Source organism: Malaclemys terrapin, chromosome 2 (genome assembly GCF_027887155.1).
Source record: "Malaclemys terrapin pileata isolate rMalTer1 chromosome 2, rMalTer1.hap1, whole genome shotgun sequence".
Taxonomy (NCBI): Eukaryota; Metazoa; Chordata; order Testudines; family Emydidae; genus Malaclemys; species Malaclemys terrapin.
In genome coordinates, this window is record NC_071506.1 from 214,979,132 (window position 1) to 215,004,564 (window position 25,433).

Below are 25,433 nucleotides of genomic sequence, written 5' to 3' on the forward strand. Positions count from 1 at the left end.
AGGACAGCATCTTGATAATGGCTGTCCACACACACAAAAACAGAAGTATTTTCTGAAAGCCATTCTGATAACTATGTTAAAGTAGAAATCCTTTAAAATTGAGAGTCCTGCTCCAGTCTGGAGAGCATTGCATGGGAAGGGACTAAAGCCTTGCTGCCGGTGTCAATATGCTAGAGTTTAATTTTCTGAGTAAGCTGTTCAGTTTCCAGGGGACAAATGCAGTCTCTTTGTCTAGAGAAGTCTGAAAATAGAGAAGGTACACTCTGTGGTGCAAGGACACCACATGGCAAATGAGCTATTTGACCGTTTACTTAAGAGGAATATCTAATTTACAAAGTGGATAATCAAGATTCATTCTTTAATTACATACATGCAGAAGTGAGGCCTTTTTTTCCAGAGACGTGTAAAAAAAGAGGAGCTTTACAGTAAGCTTATGAAATGTTTAAAAGACCAGTCTAGATTTACTGACTCATCAAAAACTTACCTTTCTAAAGGCTAATTCCAGTTTGTTTTAAGGTCATTTCTTAATTTCTTTCAAAGTTTGAACTGATAAGTATGTATGTGTATTATATTAATTATTGACTATTTTAGTTCCAGCTAATTAAACATGACTTCTCACAAAGATTTGGAGAAAATGAGCCGAAACCAGTTAGAAGATATGACTAATTAGTTAAACAAAAGTAGGATGGTAGTTCTGAACCCAGCATGTGTTATCCAATTCTGTAAAGGAGATAGATGTAATTTTATTATATGTCTTCCAGAAGAAAACATGTATCAATGAGGGTTGAAGAGACAGTGAACAATGAAAAAATGTTTCAAACCTACGGATAGTAAATAAAATACACTTCCTCTTCTTTAATTCAGATCAAGATATAGCCATTGTACATTCAGAACACCAAATTAAGGCAGTGGGCCAAATTCACTTCTGATTTACCCAGGTTTATGCTAGCATAAACAAGTCTGCAGGGCCACCACATATGAAGTACCAAGAGGAAGTTGCAGCTGCAATCTCATCTCTGCCAGGTGACCACAGACAATCAATACAACCTCCAAAATGGCATCTTTGCCTAAAGGGAAGCATGGCCAGGACAGATACGAAACATGTTGACAAGGCTATTATGATGACTTCTCTTGGCAACAGCAAGGGTATATTATTATTCCACTGGGCATTTTACACGTGGAAAAGCTGCAGGTTTGGAATAGCCTTGAGTGAGACAGTTTTATGGCAAATATTTGTGTCTACATTTTTTTCTAGTTCACATTGACAGTAAATGCACATTGAGGTTTTTGTTTTCTAGGCTCGTTTTTAAAAATACAGCAAAAACAGAATAATTGGAAATAACTTAGAAACAGGTGGTTTTAAGTTTGTTAAATCAGTAATTACTATTGTGCTTTTGAGGTTGCCTGCGACTAAGTGTATAGTGCCAAAAAAAAAAAAAAAAAAAAAATTGTAAGAAAAAAGTGGAATACTCTGTATGAAAGTTGTAAAACTGGTTACACTCCTTAATGTCTTTCTGCATGAGGCTATTACTATAAGTTTACATTCTCTGAAATATAAATTGCTACAGGGAACAGAAATGTGTTTTTAAATGCAACTGCATAGTCTTATCTTATCTGAATTTTACATCCATCAGAATCAAAAATAATTTTATTAGCTGACTTTCAAATTTCACATCCTTAATTTCTTAAAAGTGAACCCAAGATTCCAAACAGTTAACACAATGTTATTTGTAGCTATTATACCTAAACAAATATTCTATTATTGATTCAGATCATATAGCAATTTTCATTCACTTTAATAGTAAATATATGAAGTAAATTATTTTAGAATATTTAACATGCATACACATAAAATGTCAGCATTATAAAATGTAAATATATTATTCTACCTACCTTAATTGAGCTAGGGTAACGGCTAATATATTTCACAGCAACCCAACCTCTGGAATGGGGATCACCTAAGAATTCTACATGATTGCTTTTAACATATCCATCCAAGTCATATGTCACATATTGTCCATTAAGAGGATCAGGACAAAGTATGCCAGGCCATCTTCAAAAAATAATTTGAGACACTTAGAAATGTATATTTTAAAACAACAAGCAATATCAATACCTCAGTTACCACCAAATATTTAAGTTTCTTCCTATCTGCAATACCTAAAGTGTCTAGCATATTTTAGTGCTCTATAAATAATAAATAATAGTAACAATAGTTTTGTCACAAAGGTCAGAAAAACCCATACATGCCAATATCTGGTGATTCTAAAGACGGTTAATCAGGAAAAAAGCAACAGAGAGTCCTGTGGCACCTTTAAGGCTAACAGATGTATTGGAGCATAAGCTTTCATGGGTGAATGCCCACTTTGTCGGATGCATGTAATGGAAATTTCCAGGGGCAGGTATAAACATGCAGGCAAGAATCAGTCTGGAGATAACGAGGTTAGTTCAATCAGGGAGGGTGAGGTCCTCTGCTAGCAGTTGAGGTGTGAACACCAAGGGAGGAGAAACTGCTTCTGTAGTTGGCTAGCCATTCACAGTCTTTGTTTAATCCTGATCTGATGGTGTCAAATTTGCAAATGAACTGGAGCTCAGCAGTTTCTCTTTGGAGTCTGGTCCTGAAGTTTTTTTGCTGTAAGATGGCTACCTTTACATCTGCTATTGTGCGGCCAGGGAGGTTGAAGTGTTCTCCTACAGGTTTTTGTGTATTGCCATTCCTGATATCTGACTTGTGTCCATTTATCCTTTTACGTAGTGACCGTCCAGTTTGGTCAATGTACATAGCAGAGGGGCATTGCTGGCATATAGAACATTGGTGGACGTGCAGGTGAATGAACCGGTGATGTTGTAGCTGATCTGGTTAGGTCCTGTGATGGTGTTGCTGGTGTAGATATGTGGGCAGAGTTGGCATCGAGGTTTGTTGCATGGATTGGTTCCTGAGTTAGAGTTGTTATGGTGCGGTGTGTGGTTGCTGGTGAGAATATGCTTAAGGTTGGCAGGTTGTCTGTGAGCGAGGACTGGCCTGCCTCCCAAGGCCTGTGAAAGAGAAGGATCATTGTCCAGGATGGGTTGTAGATCACTGATGATGCGTTGGAGAGGTTTAAGCTGAGGACTGTAGGTATACCAACACAACTCCACTGGCCATCACCTACAGTCCTCAGCTTAAACCTCTCCAATAGTAAATCTCCCTTCTTATCTGCCTGCAGTATCAGATTTCAAACTACAATTGTCCTGATGGATATTTGAATTTATTAGGTTCCTTCCCCATGCTATGGTTTTGAAAAAGCTTCTCATTAGCACTGAAAATCTACAGGCCGTGTTACATTGATTCATTACACATGCGGAAGTCTCACTTTCTTTCATTCAGGTAGAGATGACCTGATATTTGTTCAGTGTGACCAAAAAAAAAAAGTGGTACGGTACTTGTATTAAGAGACTGAGAAACACCCATCATAATAAGCACAGGAAACATGGCTGTGAACGAATTCTTTTTTATTCCTCCCATTATAACCTCTTTATGTATATACAATTAAAGAAAAAAATGTTAAAAAGCAAGGAAAAAAACAACAAAACTAAGAAATGGAAAGAACTCCTTCCTTTATCCACATTATGATGGACTACGAAGACCCCACCACAGAGTTGGCAGGAAGAGTGTTACTTCTACTTCAGGAAGGACAACAGCTTCTTGCAACAGTGCAATCAGACTCAAGAGAAAGGATTTTGACTTAGAGGCATGTGACTGGCTGTCAGGACTATATAAAGCAGTGCACTAGGCTCAGACTGGGGGAGGCCAGGGAAATAAGAAATGTATTGTGGGGCTCTCCAGAGAGACAGCTGAAGGACAGCTGCTGGCTGTATAGCATCAGCCAAGGGTCTGGAATAGTCTTAGAAGAAATACCTGCGAACAAGAGGAATATAGTGTGAGACATGGGAAACCCGGATGCTGACCCTAGTATTACTGTAACAAAAACAACAAGGAGTCTGGTGGCACCTTAAAGACTAACAGATTTATTTGGGCATAAGCTTTCGTGAGTAAAAACCTCACTTACTGTGAAGCCCTGGGGAAGAGCCAATTAAACTTGGGAAGCCCAATACAAGGGTGAACAGTTGAACAGATTTTGACAACTCATAATCAGACCCCAGAAGTATACATTTTTATTTAGAACTATCATTTTGTGATATGTAGTTAACCCAGAGGCGGAAGGGTAAACTGAGGCACGGATACACTGTGCCAAGGAAGGGTACAATGACCCTCTTACAACACACAAACACTCATCCCACCCAAGTACTATCCCTCAAGCAAAAGCACAATGGCCAGAATCTGCCACTTTTACTCCTAATGAGTAATACACTGCAAAGTTTTACTGAAATCAACCAGACCACTTACAGAGTGAAGTACTACTTCATATGGGTGAAGATGGGTGAAGGTAACTGACTCAAGCCTTAAGTAAAGAGATACCCTTTACATTATGCACTGAAGGTCAATGGACTTGGACTTCACTAGATCAACAGAGCAAGGAAATTCCAAAGCAAAAGACCCCTCCTGTGCAAACACTGTGGTTCACATTTAGGGGTTGTTAGTTAACGAACCTAAATGGATCTCAACTGTTGTGATAGTGCATAGATAAGTAGTCTCTGGGGTAGCCAGGACCCAAACAATATGAATATTTATAGATTTAAAAAAAATTAACTCAAGCACATCAATAACTTAAGTACAAAATGTTGCATATCAGAATCATTTAAAAATTAACTACAAAGGATTTTTGAAAAACTGAACTTTTGCTCTTTTTTGCTTCATGATGCATAAAAGTCTAAAAAGATTTTCCTATTTTTTTTAAACCTTAGAAATATCAGAAATGTTAATACTGGTCTTGTATGGCTTAGTGTAAAGAGTTGTTGGGGAAGGAGAGAGTCTCCAAAAAGTATATATGGTTGACATTCAATCTTTAAAAAAGGGTTCTATTCTCCAAAATATAAGTAATTGAAATGTTAAATGAGTAGTTAAAATGTTACATAGTCTAGGAACTTAAACTGCTCAGCTTTTTCTCTCTTGGCTTTTATGATGCTCGCACTTTACTATTTCTCCAAGATCCAAGTCTTCCAGGTCAGACAATACCTGAATTTCTAATAAAAAACCAAGCCAAATTTTAAAAAATTAAATAAATCAAAACTATACCTCACACCTTTTAAGCCTTTTTACACATCAAAAAAGCAATACAGCAAGATCCACATCACAAATGAAATATTTCAATCTCCTCACCAAAGAAAGAAAGACAGATACACATACTTCTAGCTTCAGTGGCCACTTGGGAATCCAGCAATGCCAAGCATCAACAACAGCTTGACATTGTGAATCTCACTAATAAAAGGCACACACTCCACTCCAGAGAGGCAGCTGCTATCATCTTCCCCACTTTCTCTGGGTAGTTCCATCTATACAGCAGCATGTCATCTTATCCGGATTGATCTTTACTAAGACTATCAAGTGATATAAAAAATTGCGATTAATCGCACAATTAAAGAAATTGCGATTAATCGCACAATTAATCACACTGATAAATAATAGAATACCATTTATTTAAAGATTTTGGATATTTTCTACATTTTCAAATATATTGATTTCTGTGACAATACAGAAGAGTACGATACTCACTTTATATTTATTTTTTATTACAAATATTTGTGCTGTAAAAAAAATTTTAGATTCACCTTATACAAGTACTGTAATGCAATCTCTTTATCATGAAAGTTGAACTTACACATTTAGAATTATGTACAAAAAATAACTCAAAAACAAAACAATGTAAAACTTAGAGCCTGCAAGTTCACTCAGACCTACTTCTTGTTCAGCCAGTCACTCAGACAAATATGTTGGTTTTTTTTATTTTGTTTTGTTTTACATTTGGAGGGATAATGCTGCCCGCTTCTAGTTTACAATGTTACGTGAAAGTTAGAACAGGCGTTCGCATGGCACTGTTGTAGCCGGCATCGCAAGATATTTACATGCCAGATGCGCTAAAGATTCGTATGTTCCTTCATGCTTCAACTATCATTCCAGAGGATGTGTCCATGCTGATGATGGGTTCTGCTCAATAACGATCCAAGGCAGTGTAGACCGACGCATGTTCACTTTCATCATCTGAGTCAGATGCCACCAGCAGAAGACTGATTTTCTTTTTTGATGGTTCAGGTTCTGTAGTTTCCGCATTGGACAGTTGCTCTTTTAAAGAGTTCTGAAAGCATGCTCCACACCTCGTCCCTCTCAGATTTTGGAAGGCACGTCAGATTCTTAAACTTTGTGGTGAGTGCTATAGCTAGCTTTAGAAAGCTCATGTTGGTATCTTCTTTGCGTTTTGTTAAATCTGCAGTGAAAGTGTTTTTAAACTGAACAACATGTGCTGGGTCATCATCAGAGACTGCTATAACATGAAACATATGGCAGAATGGGGATAAAACAGAGGAGGTGACATACTAGTCTCCCCCCAAAGGGCTCAGTCAGAATTTAATTAACGCATTTTTTTTAAACGCGTGTCATCGGCATAGAAGCATGTCCTCTGGAATGGTGGCCGAAGCATGAAGGGACATATTTAGCATATCTGGCATGTTAATACCTTGCAATGCCAGCTACAAAAGTGCCATGCAAACGCCTGTTGTCATTTTCAGGTTACATTGTAAATAAGAAGCAGTCAGCATTATCTCCCGTAAATGTAAACAATCTTGTTTGTCTTAGCGATTGGCTGAACAAGAAGTAGGACTGAGCGGACTTGTAGGCTCTAAGTTTTACATTGTTTTGTTTTTGAGTGCAGTTATGTAACAAACAAAAAAATCTACATTTGTTAGTTGCACTTTCATGATGAAGATTCCATTACGGTACTCATATGAGGTGAATTGAAAAATACTATTTATTTTTTTATTTATCATTTTTACAGTGCAAATATTTATAATAAAAATATAAAATGAGCACTGTACACTTTGTATTCTGTGTTGTAATTGAAATAAATATATTTGAAAATGTAGAAAAACATCCAAAAATATTTAATCAATCTCAACTGGTATTCTATTATTTAACAGTGCAATTAAAACTGTGATTAATCACTATTAATTTTTTTGAGCTAACTGTGATTAATCGACAGCTCGAATCTCTACTTAACTCATTCTTGTGCAGGACTCTACCTGGCCAGACATCAAGAATATAAAGACAGAGCACTATACAGTTCCAATGAAAAGGAGACATAGTGCAGAGTCATCTGCATAGAGATGGCACTGAAGTCCATATTGCTTCTCTCTCTGTATCCTTATATACACATTCAACAGGATGGACAGTAGAGCCCTAAGATTCCCTACACGAGAAAGCTTCTGGAGCAGATAAGCAACTGTTCAGCAGGCACTTCTGTTACATCTTCAAAAGGCAGGAATGGAGCCACTGAAGTGCAACTCCATCCACTCTCTTCCAGATCCATAGATGAGTCAGCTTTATCTCCTGATCAATGACCTGAAAGGCTGATCATGTCTAAAATACTCAAGGGGGACAACAAGCCTTTTACACTACAAGACTATCAGCCAATGAAAGCACCACAGTCTCCACACAATTCCTAGAACTAAAGACAAGTATTAAGGATCAACAGTCTTTTCAAATGGTATCTGAGTGGCTTTGCCACAACTTTTAAAAAGGAAGGTAGGAAACTGCCCACATCAAGAAATGGTTTCTTGAAAAGGGATGAATAAGCATTTCTTCAAGGAAATCCCAACCCTGACCCTCTCATAGGGAAGCATTATCAATCTTTGCCAGCAAAGTTCCCAATGTCCCCACTTGCCTTTACCATGAGTTGCCTAAGGTTGCAGATTACAACTGTCCACATGCTTCCAAAACCACAGTGAGCAAAACATGTTGAAATTCAAATCAGATGTGACACTCCATTTGCTTCCATCTGGCAGGACTCTGATATTATGGAACAGAAAACTCCAATCCACACACACTGATTTTAACCAAAATGTATGTGAAAAGTCCTCAGAGCAAGATGTCAACTTTTTTTTTAATAGAAATGTATGGAAATGTAAATAGAGAATAGATTATGGAGCCTACATTTAGGTTTGTCAATAGTGAGGCCTGCTAAACTGTGGGTGAAATAAAGTGAGATATTTCAGAGGCAAGTTAGAGATGAATTGGTACATAATCCCAGGTCAGCTAACATGTTTGGGCCTAACTGGTTTTAACAAGTTTTAGACAAAATGTGAATATTTTGGAAGAATGCTGTCTATATTGACAGATATTGGAATAGCATTTACACAGATGTTAATTATATTTAGTATTAAATAGCCAGTGAGGGAGAAGAAGGCATTTTAATTACGGTAGCAGAAATACAGATATGGTAAAAGGCAAGCTTAATGCTAATTAATTAAAGGGTGTTGTTATAACGGATTATAAAAAGGCCAGTATGCTAATTTTAGATTAGTGTGCTCATCAACCATCAAAATACCATTAGAGAAAGAGATTATACACCATTCTTCTCATCCAAGAACTGATCACCCTTCGATGCACCATTTAATCTTAGAATGTAAGTATAAAATGCAATATGTGGTTATACTGCAATGCTTGTTTGCTTTAACTAATTATTTTATTTTAAATAAAGTTTTTAATTTTATCACTTATGTCATTCACAGTCCTCCATTACATTAAATTTATCTGTAACTGTCCCAGAGACTCAAACCTAAGGAATTTAATTTAGTTATTGGTATTATTTTGATTTAAACATTTTCACTTAGTATTTTAAATATAAGATTACACTGGAAACATTTGGTAGAGAAGAAGAGAGTTTGGCCTTCATAGAGAAAGCTGTCAAGCTTTTCCCTTGCAGTAATCTTATAGTAAGACTTCAACTTTTTAGAACAGGAACCTTTCAGCTCTTCCCCTCTATCTGTTGCACAGTAACTTACACCAAAGTGACATACGAGAGGCATTTGGAAGCCCTAACAGTCAAAGGAAGTAGTATGATGTTTGGCTAGACTATCAACATGTTGGCCTACTACTGTGCCTAGGGTTGCCAAGTGTCTGATTTTCAATCGGAACGTCCAGTCAAAAAGGGAAACTGGCAGCTTCCAGCAGTCTCCGCCACTGGGGGGGGTGGGAAGAGCAGCAGCTGCTGCTGGAGCGGGGAGGAACAGCTCTGCTTAGCAGCTGCTGCTCTTCTTGCCCCCCCAGCATGATGGAGAGAACTGAATGACTCCGGGACCAGGCTCCAAAGTAGGTACTGATAGTGTGTGTGTGTGTGTGTGTGTGTGTACTTGTCTGCCCCTCTCCTGCCCTGCTGTGCCCCAATTTCCCCACCCCTGCACCTCGCTCCAGGGACCAACCCCACTCTGCTGTGCCCCGATTTCTCTACCCTGGCCCCTCACTCCAGGGATGGCCTCCCCACCCTAGGCTCCCAGGATGGGCCCTCCTACCCCACTGTGCTCTGATTTCCCCAGCCCCTTGCTCCAGGGATGCCCCCCCCCACGCCACTGTGCCCTGATTTCCCCACCCAGCTGTGCCCCGATTTCCCCACCCCATTCCCTCGCTCCAGGGACTGACCGCTGCCATGCCCCTATTGGAAAGTGGGCAGGCTCGGCATCAGCTCCTCCCAGCCCAGCTCTGCAGGCGGCAGGTGAGTCTTGGGGGATGGGGGAGCGGGGGCATGGCTTCGGGAAAGGGGCAGGGCAAGGGTGTTCAGTTTTCAGGGATTAGAAAGTTGGCAACCCTATGTGCCTTAGAAATCTGACACCCAACCAAAAGTGAAAAAGGAAATGTGAAAGGAGAGCAAAAAATGCTAGCACAATACAGTAGCACTTCTTTTTCAAGAAATGGATTCTACAATGATTTGTATCCCAAAGAAGTCCCAGTAAGTTTTATATTTCCTGTCTTTCCTCCTTATATAGCTTCACCTCTCTTTCTTCTTTCCCTCTTACACTCTTTCCCCCTTTTGCTCTTCCTTTTCTAGTATCTGGCAGCAATTAACATGCTGTGTGCTTATATACACAAACACATATATTATACACACATAAAACTAAGCTGAAGTGTCCCCTGTAAATTGAAATAAAATTGAGATGAACATCTGAACACAAGCAAAATGACTGAGCTAGCTACTAGTGCTGTTAACAGTCCTGCCAAAGAACAGCCAAAAAAAGAACAAGATAGACATGCTTTTTAAAAAAAATGAATTCAAGCAGATTCCTGCTATGTGTTAAGGTAAAAACCTGGTGTTTGACATTCTTTATAAAGGGCCAAATTCTGCCCTTTATCTCACCCAAACAATCACATTGGGCAACATATTTGGCCCTTAGTATACAGGGAAGACAATCTCCCAACCCAGATACCTGAGCTGGGCATTATAGAACACTGTGAAGAAAATGAGGAGAAACTCTCCTTTCCTACCTTAATACCCCCAAAATATATAGCAGGAGCAGAGTTGCTCCACAGATGTTATTTTAAAAGCAGAGTAGAAAAACCCTTTGATGCTGACAGTGCTGGAGACTGCATTAAACTCCAAGAAACTCCTCACTGAGATAGAGTTCAAGGAGGCCTTCCAAATGTATTAATGTTATGGCAGCAAAGTCAAGACAGAGAAAAATCTCTTGACGGTTGCTTTTACTCAACCTATCTCTGGACCCAAGAATCTCCCACGGCCCAACTGAACAGCCCAAAGGTACAAGACTCTAGAAGGGGCCCACAACGTCATTGACAACAGGGAAAAAAAAGCTACTCATCGTATGAGCAACAAGAAATAAAATCCTAATTGGAAAGAAAAGGACAAATAACAAAACTGATAAAGAAAGCTTTCAGGACACTCACTGCTCCTTTGGTGGTCGGAATGAAGCAAGGAGCAGTTCTGACTATGGTCCATTTTATAACTCCATGTCTGAGTGTGTAGAACGCAGAGGTGAAAATAAGCCGGTACGGTGTACCAGTAAGAAAGTGGCCGCCGGTATGGGCAGGTACATGGCCGACTGATGGGGCGAGGGCAAAAGGGGCAACTGCCCTGGGGCCCTTTAAATCGCCGCTGCAGCCCCAGCCCCAGGCCAGGCAGCACTGAAGGTCTGGTTGCAGGAGTCTGGACCCGGACCCACCCCTTCAGGGGGCCCAGAGCCGCCCCCTCCACCTTGCCCAGGACCCCGGCTGCCCTGTGTACCAGTAAGTCCTTTAAATTACTTTCACCCCTGGTAGAACAATAAAAGACACACATATAACACCAACAAATAGTAGATGTTTCCAAGTTTTCTAAAGTGGGGATCCATATACACAATCCTCCAAAGACAAACTAACTAATTTTGCCTTATATAAATTTTTTACCCCCATCTGTGTTTACTCACTTCTCCAGATCAGTAAGTAAATATATTAAACACTAGGTTTAGTACAGAACCTCACACGCCACTTTTAAACTCTCTTCATATTGATAGCTCACTTTTTATTCCTATTGTTTGGTTTTTGTCTCTTAGCCAGTTTCTAATCCATGCTAGAACTTTACCTCTCAACCTGTGACTACTTAGGCCTGGTCTACACTATGACTCTAATTGGGATTTAGCAGCGTTAAATCTAATTGACCCTGCACCCATCCACACAACAAAGCCATTTATTTTGAAATAAAGGGCTCTTAAAAATCAATTTCTGTACTCCACCGCGACGAGCGGAGTAGCGCCAAAATCGATATTGTCATTTCGAATTAGGGTTAGTGTGGCCGCAATTCGATGGTATTGGCCTCCGGGAGCTATCCCACAGTGCACCATTGTGACCGCTCTGGACAGCAATCTGAACTCGGATGCACTGGCCAGGTAGACAGGAAAAGCCCCGCAAACATTTGAATTTTATTTCCTGTTGCCCAGCATGGAGAGCACAGGTGACCACTGATAGCTCATCAGTACAGGTAACCATGCAGGCCGATAATCGAAAAAGAGCACCAGCATGGACCGTACGGGAGGTACTGGATCTGATCGCTATATGGGGAGAGGATTCAGTGCTAGCAGAACTTCGTTCGAAAAGACGAAATGCCAAAACTTTTGAAAAAAATTTCCAAAGGCATGATGGAGAGAGGCCACAATAGGGACTCAGATCAGTGCCACGTGAAAGTCAAGGAGCTCAGACAAGCCTAACAAAGGAGGCAAACGGTCGCTCCGGGTCAGAGCCGCAGACATGCCGCTTCTACGCCAAGCTGCATGAAGTTCTAGGCGGGGCCGCCACCACTACCCCACCTCTGACCGTGGATTCCGAGGCAGGGGTAATCTCATCAGCAACACCTGAGGATTCTGCGGACGGGGAAGAGGAGGAGGAGGAGCTGGAGCTTGCGGAGAGCACACAGCACTCCGTTCTCCCCAACAGCCAGGATCTTTTTCTCAGCCTGACTGAAGTACCCTCCCAAGCCAGTACCCAAGACCATGACCCCATGGAAGGGACCTCAAGTGAGTTTACCTTTTAAAATATAAGACATGGTTTAAAAGCAAGCGTTTTTTAATGATTACTTTGCCCTGAGGACTTGGGATGCATTCACGGCCAGTAGAGCTACTGGAAAAGTCTGTTAACGTGTCTGGGGATGGAGCGGAAATCCTCCAGGGACATCTCCATGAAGCTCTCCTGGAGGTACTCCAAAAGCCTTGCCAGAAGGTTTCTGGGCAGTGCAGCCTTATTCCGTCCTCCATGGTAGGACACTTGACCACGCCATGCTTGCAGCAAGTAATCTGGTATCATTGCATGACAAAGCCTGGCAGCATATGGTCCCGGTGTTTGCTGGCATTCAAGCAACATCCGTTCTTTATCTTTCTGTGTAATCCTCAGGAGAGTGATATCGCTCATGGTAACCTGGTTGAAATACGGGAATTTAATTAAAGGGACAGAGGTGGCCCTTCCTACTGGGCTGTTTGCCTGTGGCTGAAAAGAAATCCTTCCCTGCAGTTAGCCAAGTGAGGGTGGGGGGGAATTGGAGCTGAGCTTTTCACGTGTGGCTAGCAGGGATCTTCCCTGATACCAGCCACGCGGTGGGGGGAGGGATATAGCGATCATCCCAGAGATTTGGATGGGGGGGCGGTTAGTTTCTTTTCTGCTGCTGAAGGTTAACAGGAAAACCGCAGCACTCAACGAGCTTTGCTTTGTATGTGGGAAAGGAGGGCGCAGAAGCCGAAAGACAATGGCTTACCATGGCCGCATGCAAGCCGAATTCTGTTGCCCGGACCTGCGTCTATGATCTCTAGCAGCAAAGCCACAGGCACTCAATATTAAGAGGCAAAATGCGACCTTGCACAGAAATCACATGTGCTATGTAATGTGAATAGTGTTGGTCACCGTGAAAGAGTATAAGCATTGTTCTGCAAAAAATTCTCTCCTTTTTTCCCTCCCTACAGCAGCTGCAAATTTTTCAAGCCTCCCTCCTCCATCCTGAAGGCTATCTCAGATAAGGCGTCGGAAAAAGAAGACGCGAGACGAGATGTTCGTGGAAATCATGGAATCCACCCGCAGTGAAAGAGCTCATCTGAATGAGTGGAAGGACACGGTTTCAAAGTATAGGAAAGAAGCCAGTGAACATGAGGACAGGAGGGACCAACGTGAGGACATGAGGGACGCTCGAGATGAGAGATGGCGGCAGGAAAATCAGAGGAGGCAGCTGGGGCTGCTGCGTGAGCAAACAGACATGTTCCGGCGTCTGGTGGAGCTTCAGGAACGGCAGCAGGATAACGGAGTGCCGCTACACCCCTGTATAACCCCCTTCCCCCATTCCATAGCCTCCTCACCCAGACGTGTAAGAATGCGGGGGGGGGGGGGGAGGCTCCGTACACCCTCCCATTACACCCCAATGGACAGCCCAAGCAAAAGGCTGTCATTTTTTTTAACCTTTTTTTAGTGGCCTTTTCCTTCCCGCTGATCCTCCTCCCAAACCCCACCCGGGTTCTCTCCCTCTTTTTATAATCAATTAATAAAGAATAAATGATTTTTAAATGATAGTGAGTTTATTTCCTTTGAAAGCAAGCTGGGGGAAGAGGGAGGGTGGGTTCCTTACAGAGAATGAGTCAATAAAGGGGGTGGGTTTTCATGAAGGAGAAACAAACAGATATTTCACACTGTAGCCTGGCCAGTCATGAAACTGGTTTTCAAAGCTTCTCTGATGCGCAGCGCTTCATGGTGTGCTCTTCTAATCGCCCCGGTATCTGGCTGCGCGTAATCAGCAGCCAGGCTATTTGCCCCAGCCTCCCACTCCGCCATAAAGGTCTCCCCCTTACTTTCACAGAGATTGTGGAGCACATAGCAAGCAGCAATAACAATGGGGATATTGGTTTGGCTGAGGTCTGAGCGAGTCAGTAATGATCACCAGCGACCTTTTAAATGGCCAAATGCACATTCTACCACCATTCTGCACTTGCTCAGCCTGTAGTTGAACAGCTCCTGACTCCTATCCAGGCTGCCTGTGTATGGCTTCATGAGCCATGGCATTAAGGGGTAGGCTAGGTCCCCAAGAATAACTATAGGCATTTCAACATCCCCAACGGTCATTTTCTGGTCTGGGAAGTAAGTCCCTTGCTGCAGCCGTTTAAACAGAGTAGTGTTCCTGAAGACACGAGCGTCATGAACCCTTCCCGGCCAGCCCACGTTGATGCTGGTGAAACGTCCCTTGTGATCCACAAGTACTTGCAGCACCATTGAAAAGTACCCCTTGCGGTTTATGTACTGGGTACCCTGGTGCTCCGGTGCCAAGATAGGGATATGGGTTCCATCTATCGCCCCACCACAGTTAGGGAATCCCATTGCAGCAAAGCCATCCACTATGACCTGCCCATTTCCCAGAGTCACTACCTTTCGTAGCAGCAGCTCAGTGATTGCTTTGGCTACTTGCATCACAGCAGCCCCCACAGTAGATTTGCCCACTCCAAATTGATTCCCGACTGACCAGTAGCTGTCTGGCGTTGCAAGCTTCCACAGGGCTATCGCCACTCGCTTCTCAACTGTGAGGGCTGCTCTCATCTTGGTATTCTGGCGCTTCAGGGCAGGGAAAAGCAAGTTCCATGAAAGTGCCCTTACGCATGCCAAAGTTTCACAGCCACTGGGAATCATCCCACACCTGCAACACTATGCGGTCCCACCAGTCTGTGCTTGTTTCCCGGGCCCAGAATCGGCGTTCCACGGATAGAACCTGCCCCATTAACAACATGATCTCCAAAGCACCGGGGCCCACGGTTTGAGAGAATTCTGTGTCCATGTCCATGTCCTCATCACTCTTGTCGCTGTGCTGCCGTCGCCGCCTTCTCCTCTCCTCGTTTTTCTGGTCCTGGCTCAGCATAAACTGCACGAGAATGCGTGAGGTGTTTACAATGTTCATGACTGCTGTCTTGAGCTGAGCGGGCTCCATGCTTGCCGTGGTATGGAGTCTGCAGTATTCACCCAGGAAAAAAAGGCGTGAAATGGTTGTCTCCCGTTGCTTTCATGGAGGGAGGGGTGAGGCTGTACCCAGAACCATCTGCGACAATGTTTTTTGCCCCATCAGGCACTGGGATCTCAACTCAGAATTCCAATGGGTGGGGGAGACTGCGGGAACTATTGGATAGCTATGGGATAACTACCCACAGTGCAACACTCCGGAAATCGACGCTAGCCCCAGTACATGGATGCACACCGCCAAATTAATGTGCTTAGTGTGGCTGCATACATTCGACTTTATACAATCTGTTTCCAAAATTCCGAATTATATAAATTCGGATTAATCCCATAGTGTAGACATACCCTTAGTAACCTATTAAGATAGCTCTTTGCCACTTCTTGCGGTTTTAAATACTCAGAAGAGAAATAGTCATCTAAGTCATCTTCTTTCTCTGAAAGGTCTTACATCTCACAAGGATTCTCCTTGCACACGTAGACCACACCCATCACACATCCTTGGTAAAGTAATAAACACTTTAATTGAAGCAACAGCAGCTTTGACAATCTTGTGTGGGGACAGAAAACCTGGACACTTTTGTTAAAAGTCACTTTTAGAAAGGGTGTTCATTCAGACAGTGGACTGGCAGTCAGAACCACTACCTTGGGGGCCTGAAGGGGCCTTTGTGATTATCACAGTTTATGTAACTCCAATGTCTTATGGTCTAACACCTCATTTTTGTGTGTGGTTTTTTTTTGAAAGTCATGGTCATTTTGGGGATTCTGTTCTTGGACTACAGTAACTTTGATGCACTTTCTATAAACTTGCTGCAAAAGCTAGCTAATGTGGCAATCTACCAGGGTGGATTTGATTTAGATCAAATGTGATTTAAATCACTAGTCAGGAAGACTTGATTTAATCATGGATTTCTACATAAAAGTGCATTCTTGTTGGTTGTTAGAACCTTAATACATATTCTTCACAACTCAGAGACAGATGAGATAGATGAGACCCAAACTGGGTCTCTTTTATGGCCTGCTGCCATTATAGGTTTTCCCTTCTAGTGAGAGAATGGTATGGTAGATCTCAAATCAATGAAGGCTACACTCAGAAAGACCTCAAAACTTCTGCTCAAACAGTTTCACTTTTGTTTCTACTGCCTGTCCCACCCGTCTCACATTTATCTCCAGACTTCTTCTCTTTGTCCAGATCTATTCCGCCCCCAACAATCTTCTATTCATTGAACTTTTTGAAACGTTGCACTTTTAAAGAGAGGTAAGGGACTGATTCTGTGTACACAAATTTGCAGAGGGACAATAGGGTTGAGGTCTGTTATTTCTCACCTCTCTATATTTTTTATTTTTTTAATTTAAAAACATTTTTGCTGTTAAGAAGCATGTTATCACTGGAGCCACAAATCCATAGTTTGAGAACTGCAAAACTAAGCATCTCTGATGGTGTCTTCTAGACTTAGCACTGAGTCCCATTGGGTATATAGAAAGATTGACCTAAATAATCTATACAGAAGCCACTGGAACCTCATAAGATTGGGTCCCTTATTCATGAACTATTGGAACTCATTTACAAAAACCTTTCTTAAACATTATATGAATATATTGTCTCATACTATAGAATTAGAATATATAATCATAAGAACATGAGAATGGCCATGCTGGGTCAGACAAAAGGTCCATCCAGCCCAGTATCCTGTCTACCAACAGTGGCCAATACCAGGTGCCCCAGAGGGAGTGAACCTAACAGGTAATGATCAAGTGAGCTCTCTCCTGCCATCCATCTCCACCCTCTGACAGACAGAGGCTAGGGACACCATTCCTTAACCATCCTGGCTAATAGCCATTAATGGACTTAACCTCCATGAATTTATCTAGTTCTCTTTTAAACCCTGTTATAGTCCTAGCCTTCACAACCTCCTCAGGCAGGGAGTTCCACAAGTTGACTGTGGGCTGTGTGAAGAAGAGCTTCCTTTTATTTTTTTAAACCTGCTGCCCATTAATTTGGTGGCCCCTAGTTCTTATATTATGGGAACAAGTAAATAACTTTTCCTTATTCACTTTCTCCACACCACTCATGATTTTATATACCTCTATCATATCCCTCCTTAGTCTCCTTTTTTCCAAGCTGAAAAGGCCTAGCCTCTTTAATCATTCGTCATATGGGACCCGTTCCAAGCCCCTAATCATTTTAGTTGCCCTTTTGTTAACTTTTTCTAATGCCAGTATATTTTTTTTTGAGATGAGACCACAGTATTCAAGATGTGGGCGTACCATGGATTTATATAAGGGCAATACGATATTCTCCATCCCTTCTTTAATGATTCCTAATATCCTGTTTGCTTTTTAGACTGCCGCTGCACACTGCGTGGATGTCTTCAGAGAACTATCCACGATGACTCCAAGATCTCTTTCCTGATTAGTTGTAGCTAAATTAGCCCCCATCATATTGTATGTAAATTGGGGTTATTTTTTCCCTATGTGCATTACTTTATATTTATCCACATTAAATTTCATTTCTCATTTTGTTGCCCGATCACTTAGTTTTGTGAGATCTTTCTGAAGTTCTTCACAGTCTGCTTTGGTCTTAACTATCTTGAGCAGTTTAGTATCCTCTGCAAACTTTGCCACCTCACTGTTTACCCCTTTCTCCAGATCATCCCTATTCCATGATGAAATAGTTTTAATTAGGCTACATTATAGCTCAAAGATATCTTTAGACTGGTTTTTTCCTCAAAAAGCATTTTATAAAAAAAATCCAATTTTATTGATTTTTTTTTTTTTAAATCATTGATTTTTATCCACCCTGCAATCTACTCTCCCTACATTATCTACACTTTCTAGGCTTAGCTACTTCTGATTTTTTTTCTTCTCATCAAATACAAAGGCAAGGAGTGGCAACTGCTGCTACTTATTGTGAAAGAGAAAATCTGGATAAAGCAGTAACAAAACAGAACAATATATATTGGAACTGCTGCTTGTTTATTGAGAAAACGGTAGGGGTGAATCATTACTTCCAATCTGTGAGCTGTAATACTGATTCCATTTTTATTGATACTAAAACTGTTAACTGTAATACATCTTTAGCAAAAAAGTAACTTTAAAAATTGATAACGTCAAAAACTGGCAAATAATAATGATAATGAACAGTGTATTTTTATTCCAAGAACAGACTGTGCAAAAATGGCACATCTGTTTTTTGGGGGAGGGAGGGGGGTATTTTGAGATACTAGTTACTTTAGGTAAAAAGAAAAGGTTTTACTAAATTGTATTCTTACTCCTGTTAGCCATACAAAGCCAACACAGCTAAGAGAGAGAGTAAGCTATAGTCTCCTTGTCCATCATTTACAATATTGTTTACTAAATGCTAATCAGCTACATTTTTGCAAACCTACTGAATGCAATGGGGTTACACAGGTGCCACTGAGTACATAATTTGAAAACTATAGAACTGAACAGATGTAAATGAGGACCTCTTTTTTCCCCCATAGCTACTTTGATTATGCATTAAAAAAAGGAAAGAACCCAGATTGCTTCTCAAAATCCAAGTAGTGTTTGTAGGGCTCACAATTAGGGGGTAAAAAAATCATCTTACCTATAAACTGAGAACATTAGATCCGAAAGTCACTAAAAAACCATAAATATTACATTTCTATCCCATTTTTACTTTTCAAAGGAGAACTGAACTCAAATTAAGTGCACATTACAAAATGAACAGATGTCTTACTTTTATACAGTTAAGGTTGTAACAATTTTAACCTTACCTTGGCCAGTTGCGCATTTTCACTAAAACTAGACTTCCTATAGGAAGTTCTGAGTAGACATATTTAAATCCATTTTTATTAAACTCAGACTCTTCAGGAAAATATTCTTCAGAAACAGAACAATTATTAAACCATGGGTCAGTATTCATATAACAGTACCACGGCTCACTGTGATCAACTTGTGCAGCATCATCACTTGATAGCAGTCTCCATTTCAAACAACTGCCAATCTCACATTGAACCCACACTTTGTCTAGATAAAAATGGTTTTCATTTATAGTATCCATAGCAAAACCTCCAAGATTTTTCCAGTCTTCGAAGGATCAATTTTTGTAATTTTATTTATTCTGAAATGTAAAAGAAAAAAATTATACAGATGAGTACAAAACAAGCTAAATTAACAATTCATATAAAGAAAAGTAAACTTTTTCCAGAGTTGTCCTTTTCCCATTCAAGGAAAGGAAACATCCTGAACAAACAGCATTCTGTCTCCATCTACCAATAAACAAAGAGGCCAAAAAGACACAGCTAACCCCACCTGCTTCCTTCTCCATTGATAAACATCAAAGGCTTAAGATAAGGAAGAAAGGATAAAGACAAGGAAGTAATATGGAGAAAAAGAGGATGACCAAACCAAATACATTTCTCTCTTATTGTACATCTCCTCTTCACCATCCTGCAAAGGAAACATTCTGAAGTAAAAACATATATAACAAGAATAATAAAACATGACAGTGGGTTTTCTTAAAAAGACAGGTTGAAATATGCTTTTGCCTCTGAAAGCACATCCAGTCTGTAAGATAACTTAGTAATTATTAAGATACATGAATGAACACCTCATTTACTAACCATATGCAGCATACACTTTTTATGGTTTCTTTTTCATCTTTCATTGAAAGAAAAAGAAAAAACAAAAACTTTTTAGTACAGAATTATTATGATGCCCTGACCTACGGACCAGAGGCCAGTCCAGAAACAGAGTGTAGAACTGGAAATGGTTGGTTCCTAGTGTGAAGCACAAGACCAATCTCTCAGTCATATTGTGTATTATCAGAAGACCTTTGGAGCACATCAGTGCTCACAAAAAACAAATACTGAAAATCTCAAATCAAAATCAGGTCCTCCAGTTACATTTGTTCAGCACCTGCAGATTGTTGATGAGTCTGAAGATCCCATCCTCTTATCAGGAAGTAGTAGGAACAGAAAATTTTTATTCTGCTCTAGTCAGTAGAAAAGAAAGATGATTTTCTTGGCTTGAGATACCCTGCTCCAAAGCTAGGCACTAAACAGAATCAGAGGAGCCAGTATGTGTCTTCGGAACTGGAATAAGCCTAAAGCCAAAAGCCTCTCAATATAACTTTAATTATCCAGATGTCCAATAAGTAAGGCCCCTTGTTTTCAGTTTTTACTGAAAACCCCTCAGGTTTTACAAAAGGTATTATTCAGTTTTTATTGATTGTCACCTGAATTTTAGACCATTCAAGTTCATGAAAATCCTGATTATGTTAAGAAAATCCAATACATTCATTAGGTGGTTGTGCTTATGTTAATAATAAATTAGTTTAAGTGTAAATTTAAAGGCTGTCGGTCAAAGTAAGGCAACGGAGGAAAAGATATAGACACACGTGTGCACATATGTATAGCTATTGTTAATAAACAGTTCCAGAAATAAACCATAACATTAAACTTTTATTTTCAATATTCTTCCTTTTCTCTATTTGTTGCTCTTTTCTGTCCTCTTGTGCCCAAATATTAATCCCAATATTTACCCAAAACACCATGAAGCTAATTTTTACACTGATTTTCACCTGTTTAATTTTTGGAAGAAACACTGATAAATTCCCAGGACACTGTAAACAAAATAGAAACCAAAAACAGAGGGTCATGTTGATGAGAAATGCATTAATGTTGACTCTATTCCTTGAGCTACAAAGGTAGGAGCCCACAGGCCCAGGCCTGGAATTCTTCAATAAAACTGTTTGACTGGAAGATAGTTGGAAGGTTTTTGACAGAACTTGTCCTACTTTTCAAGTGAAATGAGCCAGAAAAAAAAGCAAGTTCCTCACACCTCATTCCATTTCTTCTTTTTCCTTTTGGAGAAGGCAGACAACATCTCTTCTCTTGCTAGCTTGCAAGAGCATCAAAAACTATAGACTGGAGAACAAGGCGGCAACACCATGATGCTGACAGTTTCTTGGTCACCTTTCAAAGATCTCTACAAAGAACTGGAAGCTTTAAAGAGCAAGACTATTAGTTTCAACTTAGCTGTTGTTCAGTAGTCTTACTTAGACTGTATAGTCCTAAACTAGCTCAGAGAAGGCTAAGGTTCATGATTTGACTTTGGTACACCCTTATGACTCTGATTAGCATGGGAGACAAGCTTGAATATTATAGTTGTGATTCCCTAGGCATTCCATAATAACACATTTGATCTTCCATCCATTTCACTGGCTAAGGTTGAACACTGAGTAACAAGCCACGATGCAAACCTTCTACTTCATTAATTCAAGTGTGTAGGAAAACTACAAATTTTACAAATGCAACTTTATTTTTTTGAAAGATGAAAGAATTAACATGGTTATAACGAAAATGTCCTCAGCTTACAAAGTTTTGATTTTGTTAAATCAAAAAAGAAAACTTAAGTGGAGGAAAAAGCACTGTTACAGCTAGTTATGGATGAACTGTTGTGATATTATTTAAACCTTAAATTACTCTCTTCTCAGATAGGCAAAGATCCTCGTGCACATAATGTCAGGTCAGCGTAGTTGTCAAAGTTTTTGCCTCTTTTCTGATGGCAAGAGGCTGCAGAGACACTATCAAATAACAGGCAAAGACCAAATCCAGGACAATCAGGATATATTGTTAAAACTCAAGAAACACCAACCAGGATTATTATTTTTTTTGTCTTTATCAATTTCCTTAGGATGAGGTGCCCCTCCTGAGACTAATGTCCTTCCTTTTAACTGGAAGAGGCTTTGGGGCTGACAGGATAGGCCTTCAAAAAGTTAATCTCTAAGAACGTGGAACACTGAGAACATAAAGCCCAGCTACAACACAATACATCTAGCTTCTTTTCTGTGCCCTTCTCTACCTGTCTCAGAAAATGAGGAAAAACAAAGCAAAATCTGGAAGGATGCTGCTCTTACTAGAAGTGCAATGACCTATCTTCAGAGCCCTGACTAAGCCAAGTAAATGGAGAAAAAAAAAAGAAAAGAGGAAGGCTGATTTTAACAGCTACCCAGGTCCAGCTGGGGAGGAGATGGTGGCTTCCCTACTTTCCTGTCTATGCTTTCTGGGGTGGTGGGCCTTATCCTCCTTGTGAGATCTAGCACTAGCCATGTGCCTCTCTTGATATTTATTATTGGGGAACCAACGGACTTCTCTGCTCCCTGAAGGGGAAGCTGTTTAAGCAGCAGGAGCAGGCACACATGGCCTGCTAAAGTTCATAACATGCCTACTCCATATAAGGAACATCTTATAAGTCCCCTCTTCTGAGGACCCACCAGTACCTTGAATCAACTGAGAAGCTAACTCAAGAATTTGATCACTGCAAAGTAAATGAGAATGGTTAGTGAGGATTGCTCTCTGAGGAGTCAAAGTCATCAAAATCTTGTATCACCTAACTGGAGACTGCTGATTAAGAAAGGGAGAAACAGGCCAGTTGGAGCAGCCTGGGCAGAAAAAGGGATGTAATTTGCTGAGTAGCCCCAAGTCGACTAGCTATCATAGAACCAAGAGGAAACTTATGGAAAGAAGCAGAACAGTGCCTCCCAAAAATCTGAAGTTCTCCTTCCACTTAGCCATCCCTAAGACTTCACCTACATTTTGTGACAAAGGAAGAACTCAGTAGGAGATACAAAGTGGGAACAGCCTAAATTTGGGCAAGTACATTTTGAGCCCTGTGGCTGAAAAGTGAGCTAAATTTCAAAGTTTAAGTACTTAGATAAGTGAAAGAAGAGCAGCTTCAGACCTCTTGTTCTACACAGCGGCGTCTCCAGGCACCAGTGCTCCAAGCGTGGCACCCTGCTGGTCCTTGCGAGGGCAGCAGTCAGGTAGTCTTTGGCAGCACGCCTGCGGGAGGTCTGCCGGTCCCACGGATTCAGTGGCAGGTACACCGAATCTGCGGGACCGGCGGACCTCCCGCAGGCATGCCGCCGAAGGCAGCCTGCCTGCCATGCTTGGGGCGGCAAAAAAGCTAGAGCCGCCCCTGGTTCTACATTTGGCTTGCTAAATAGGTAGATTTGGACATTAATTGATTTAGAGCATTAGACCTAAGTAAAGACAATGCTGCTGGTTCAGGATTTATCAGATTCTAGGAATTCAATTATCAGGTTAAAGAAGGGCTGTGTATGTGTGTGTGTTATTAGAAAGTAATATGCTGCTGAAAACAGCAAGAGCAGCCACAAAAAATGCTAAAAGGTTCAGAGTGCATGACCTAAAAAGACAGATAAAGGGAAAAAAATTATAGAAAAAATGACAACAGTTGATATAATTATCTATAAACACAAGACAGACATCATAAAGGAAAGAAAATAATTACTTAAGTAAATAAGGGTATTGTTATAAAACAAATGTAATTAGACAGCAGAAAAAAATTCTGACAGTGAGGTCAGTCAAACAATAGAATAATTTGCCAAAGGAGGCTGTTAGACTTTTCTGCGTCACCTCTATTTTAAGATTTCCTTAAAGAAATTCTAGTAATTGAAAAGAGATGGCCATATACGTCTTTAACTTAGACGTATTATTTGCCTACAAAATGGAGCCAAAGCTAACTACCATCTTGCGAGGGGTAATGTTAGTTTATCTAATTTGTGATTCATATTGCTTACACAGAACACACACCCAAAACTCTGACGGATGTATGACATGTTTCTGCCTGCAACAGCTCGCTTATGATCTAACTGGTTAAAGACAAAGGAATGCAGGAAAATACACACATTCTTTTTAAAAAATTAAATCCTTACAAGTACTAAATTATTGTATTGAACCAAAATTTAAATGCTTATCTCCCTTCTCATCCCACTTTTGCCTTACACAGAAAAAATGATGGACATAAAGAGAAAGAAGGAAAATTGAGGCCAGACAAAGCAGAATGTTAAGTAAGGAAACACACTTGACAACTCACATTGACTTCAATGGTGTAGAATCAGATCTTAATTGCTGCTAAAATCTTTGTAATCCAAAACCCACTCCCCTAAGTGCAATAATAATAAGCATGAACACTAATTACAGGGTGGAACTACTGTAATGCCTTATGAAACCTGTGTGTTTTGTTGTCTAGGTCTAATTTATTTTTCAGAGTACTATTTCCTCCAAAAAGACTGAACTTTCTTTAGCACAAGGTTTACTGCTGGATTAATTTGGTGGAGAAGCCCACACATTACATGCTTATCTGCTAGTACCATAAAAACTTACGAAAATTTAACTTGCAAGAATCTTTCCAGATCATTGCCTGTAAAAACTGTCACACTTGTAAAATTCCATTAAATCAATTTGGATTTCAATGATATTCCTATTCTGTATCTCTCTAATTAATAAATTAGATATCTCTTTGTGTAAAAGTAGAATTCTTCACTCCTTTGTATTACTGTGGTGTTGCATAAAGACAGAATTGCACAGAATCTCAATGTAAAAAACATTTTTCCAGTCTGCTATAGCATGATATCTAGGTCAAAACTCATGAATTGTAAATGTTTGAGCTGCAAGTAATAAAATTGTTAGTAAAATGTTTTGAGTGTGGATAATTTGTATGCTACAGACAGATGGATAGGTGCTAATTTTTAATGTTTTATATTTCAAAATATAAAGAACAAAGTAAAAGTGCTCTATAATTAACACTTGTGTCATCATAAATCTACCTTCAATGTTAGGAATAAGCATGTCTGCTTGAAAGGAATAATGACATTTACCAAATATAGACAACAGCCTTGCCCATTAAATCCCATCAGATGGATGAAGTTAAATTCTCCACTGGCAAGACAATGTTAGTGACTACGCTGCCATTCTTTTCTGATTTTGAACCTAATGTGACAAAAGACAAAGCTACAAACAGTCTGATTAATATTCCCAATTAGGAAATACTATAAAGTAAGAGTTTGTAGCAATGTATTTCCTAAGGCTAATGCTTCTAATTATACATCCCTGTTTTCAAGTTTATGAGTTGCCATACTTTAACTGTTTTGACTGAAATTTTCTATGCATGATCTCGTCACTATTTTAAAAGGTCAAGTATTTTAATTCACAACAAAGTTCATTCAATTTTGCTGACACATTCAAAACAGTTAACCTTTTCA

The 25,433-nt window shown here is 40.2% G+C and overlaps 1 protein-coding gene across 1 annotated transcript in view; it reads right to left on the reverse strand.

The window, feature by feature from the left end:
• ZCWPW2 (zinc finger CW-type and PWWP domain containing 2) overlaps positions 1-19,492 on the reverse strand; it is a 104,260-nt gene extending 84,768 nt beyond the window's left edge. The window contains exons 1-2 of the mRNA XM_054019598.1: positions 19,141-19,492; positions 1,894-2,053 (exon numbers count right to left, since the gene is read on the reverse strand). Coding sequence (XP_053875573.1) covers positions 1,894-2,053; positions 19,141-19,427 — 447 coding nt within the window. The 5' untranslated portion in view covers positions 19,428-19,492. The remainder of the gene's footprint in view (positions 1-1,893; positions 2,054-19,140) is intronic.
• Between the last annotated feature and the right edge of the window lie 5,941 nt (positions 19,493-25,433).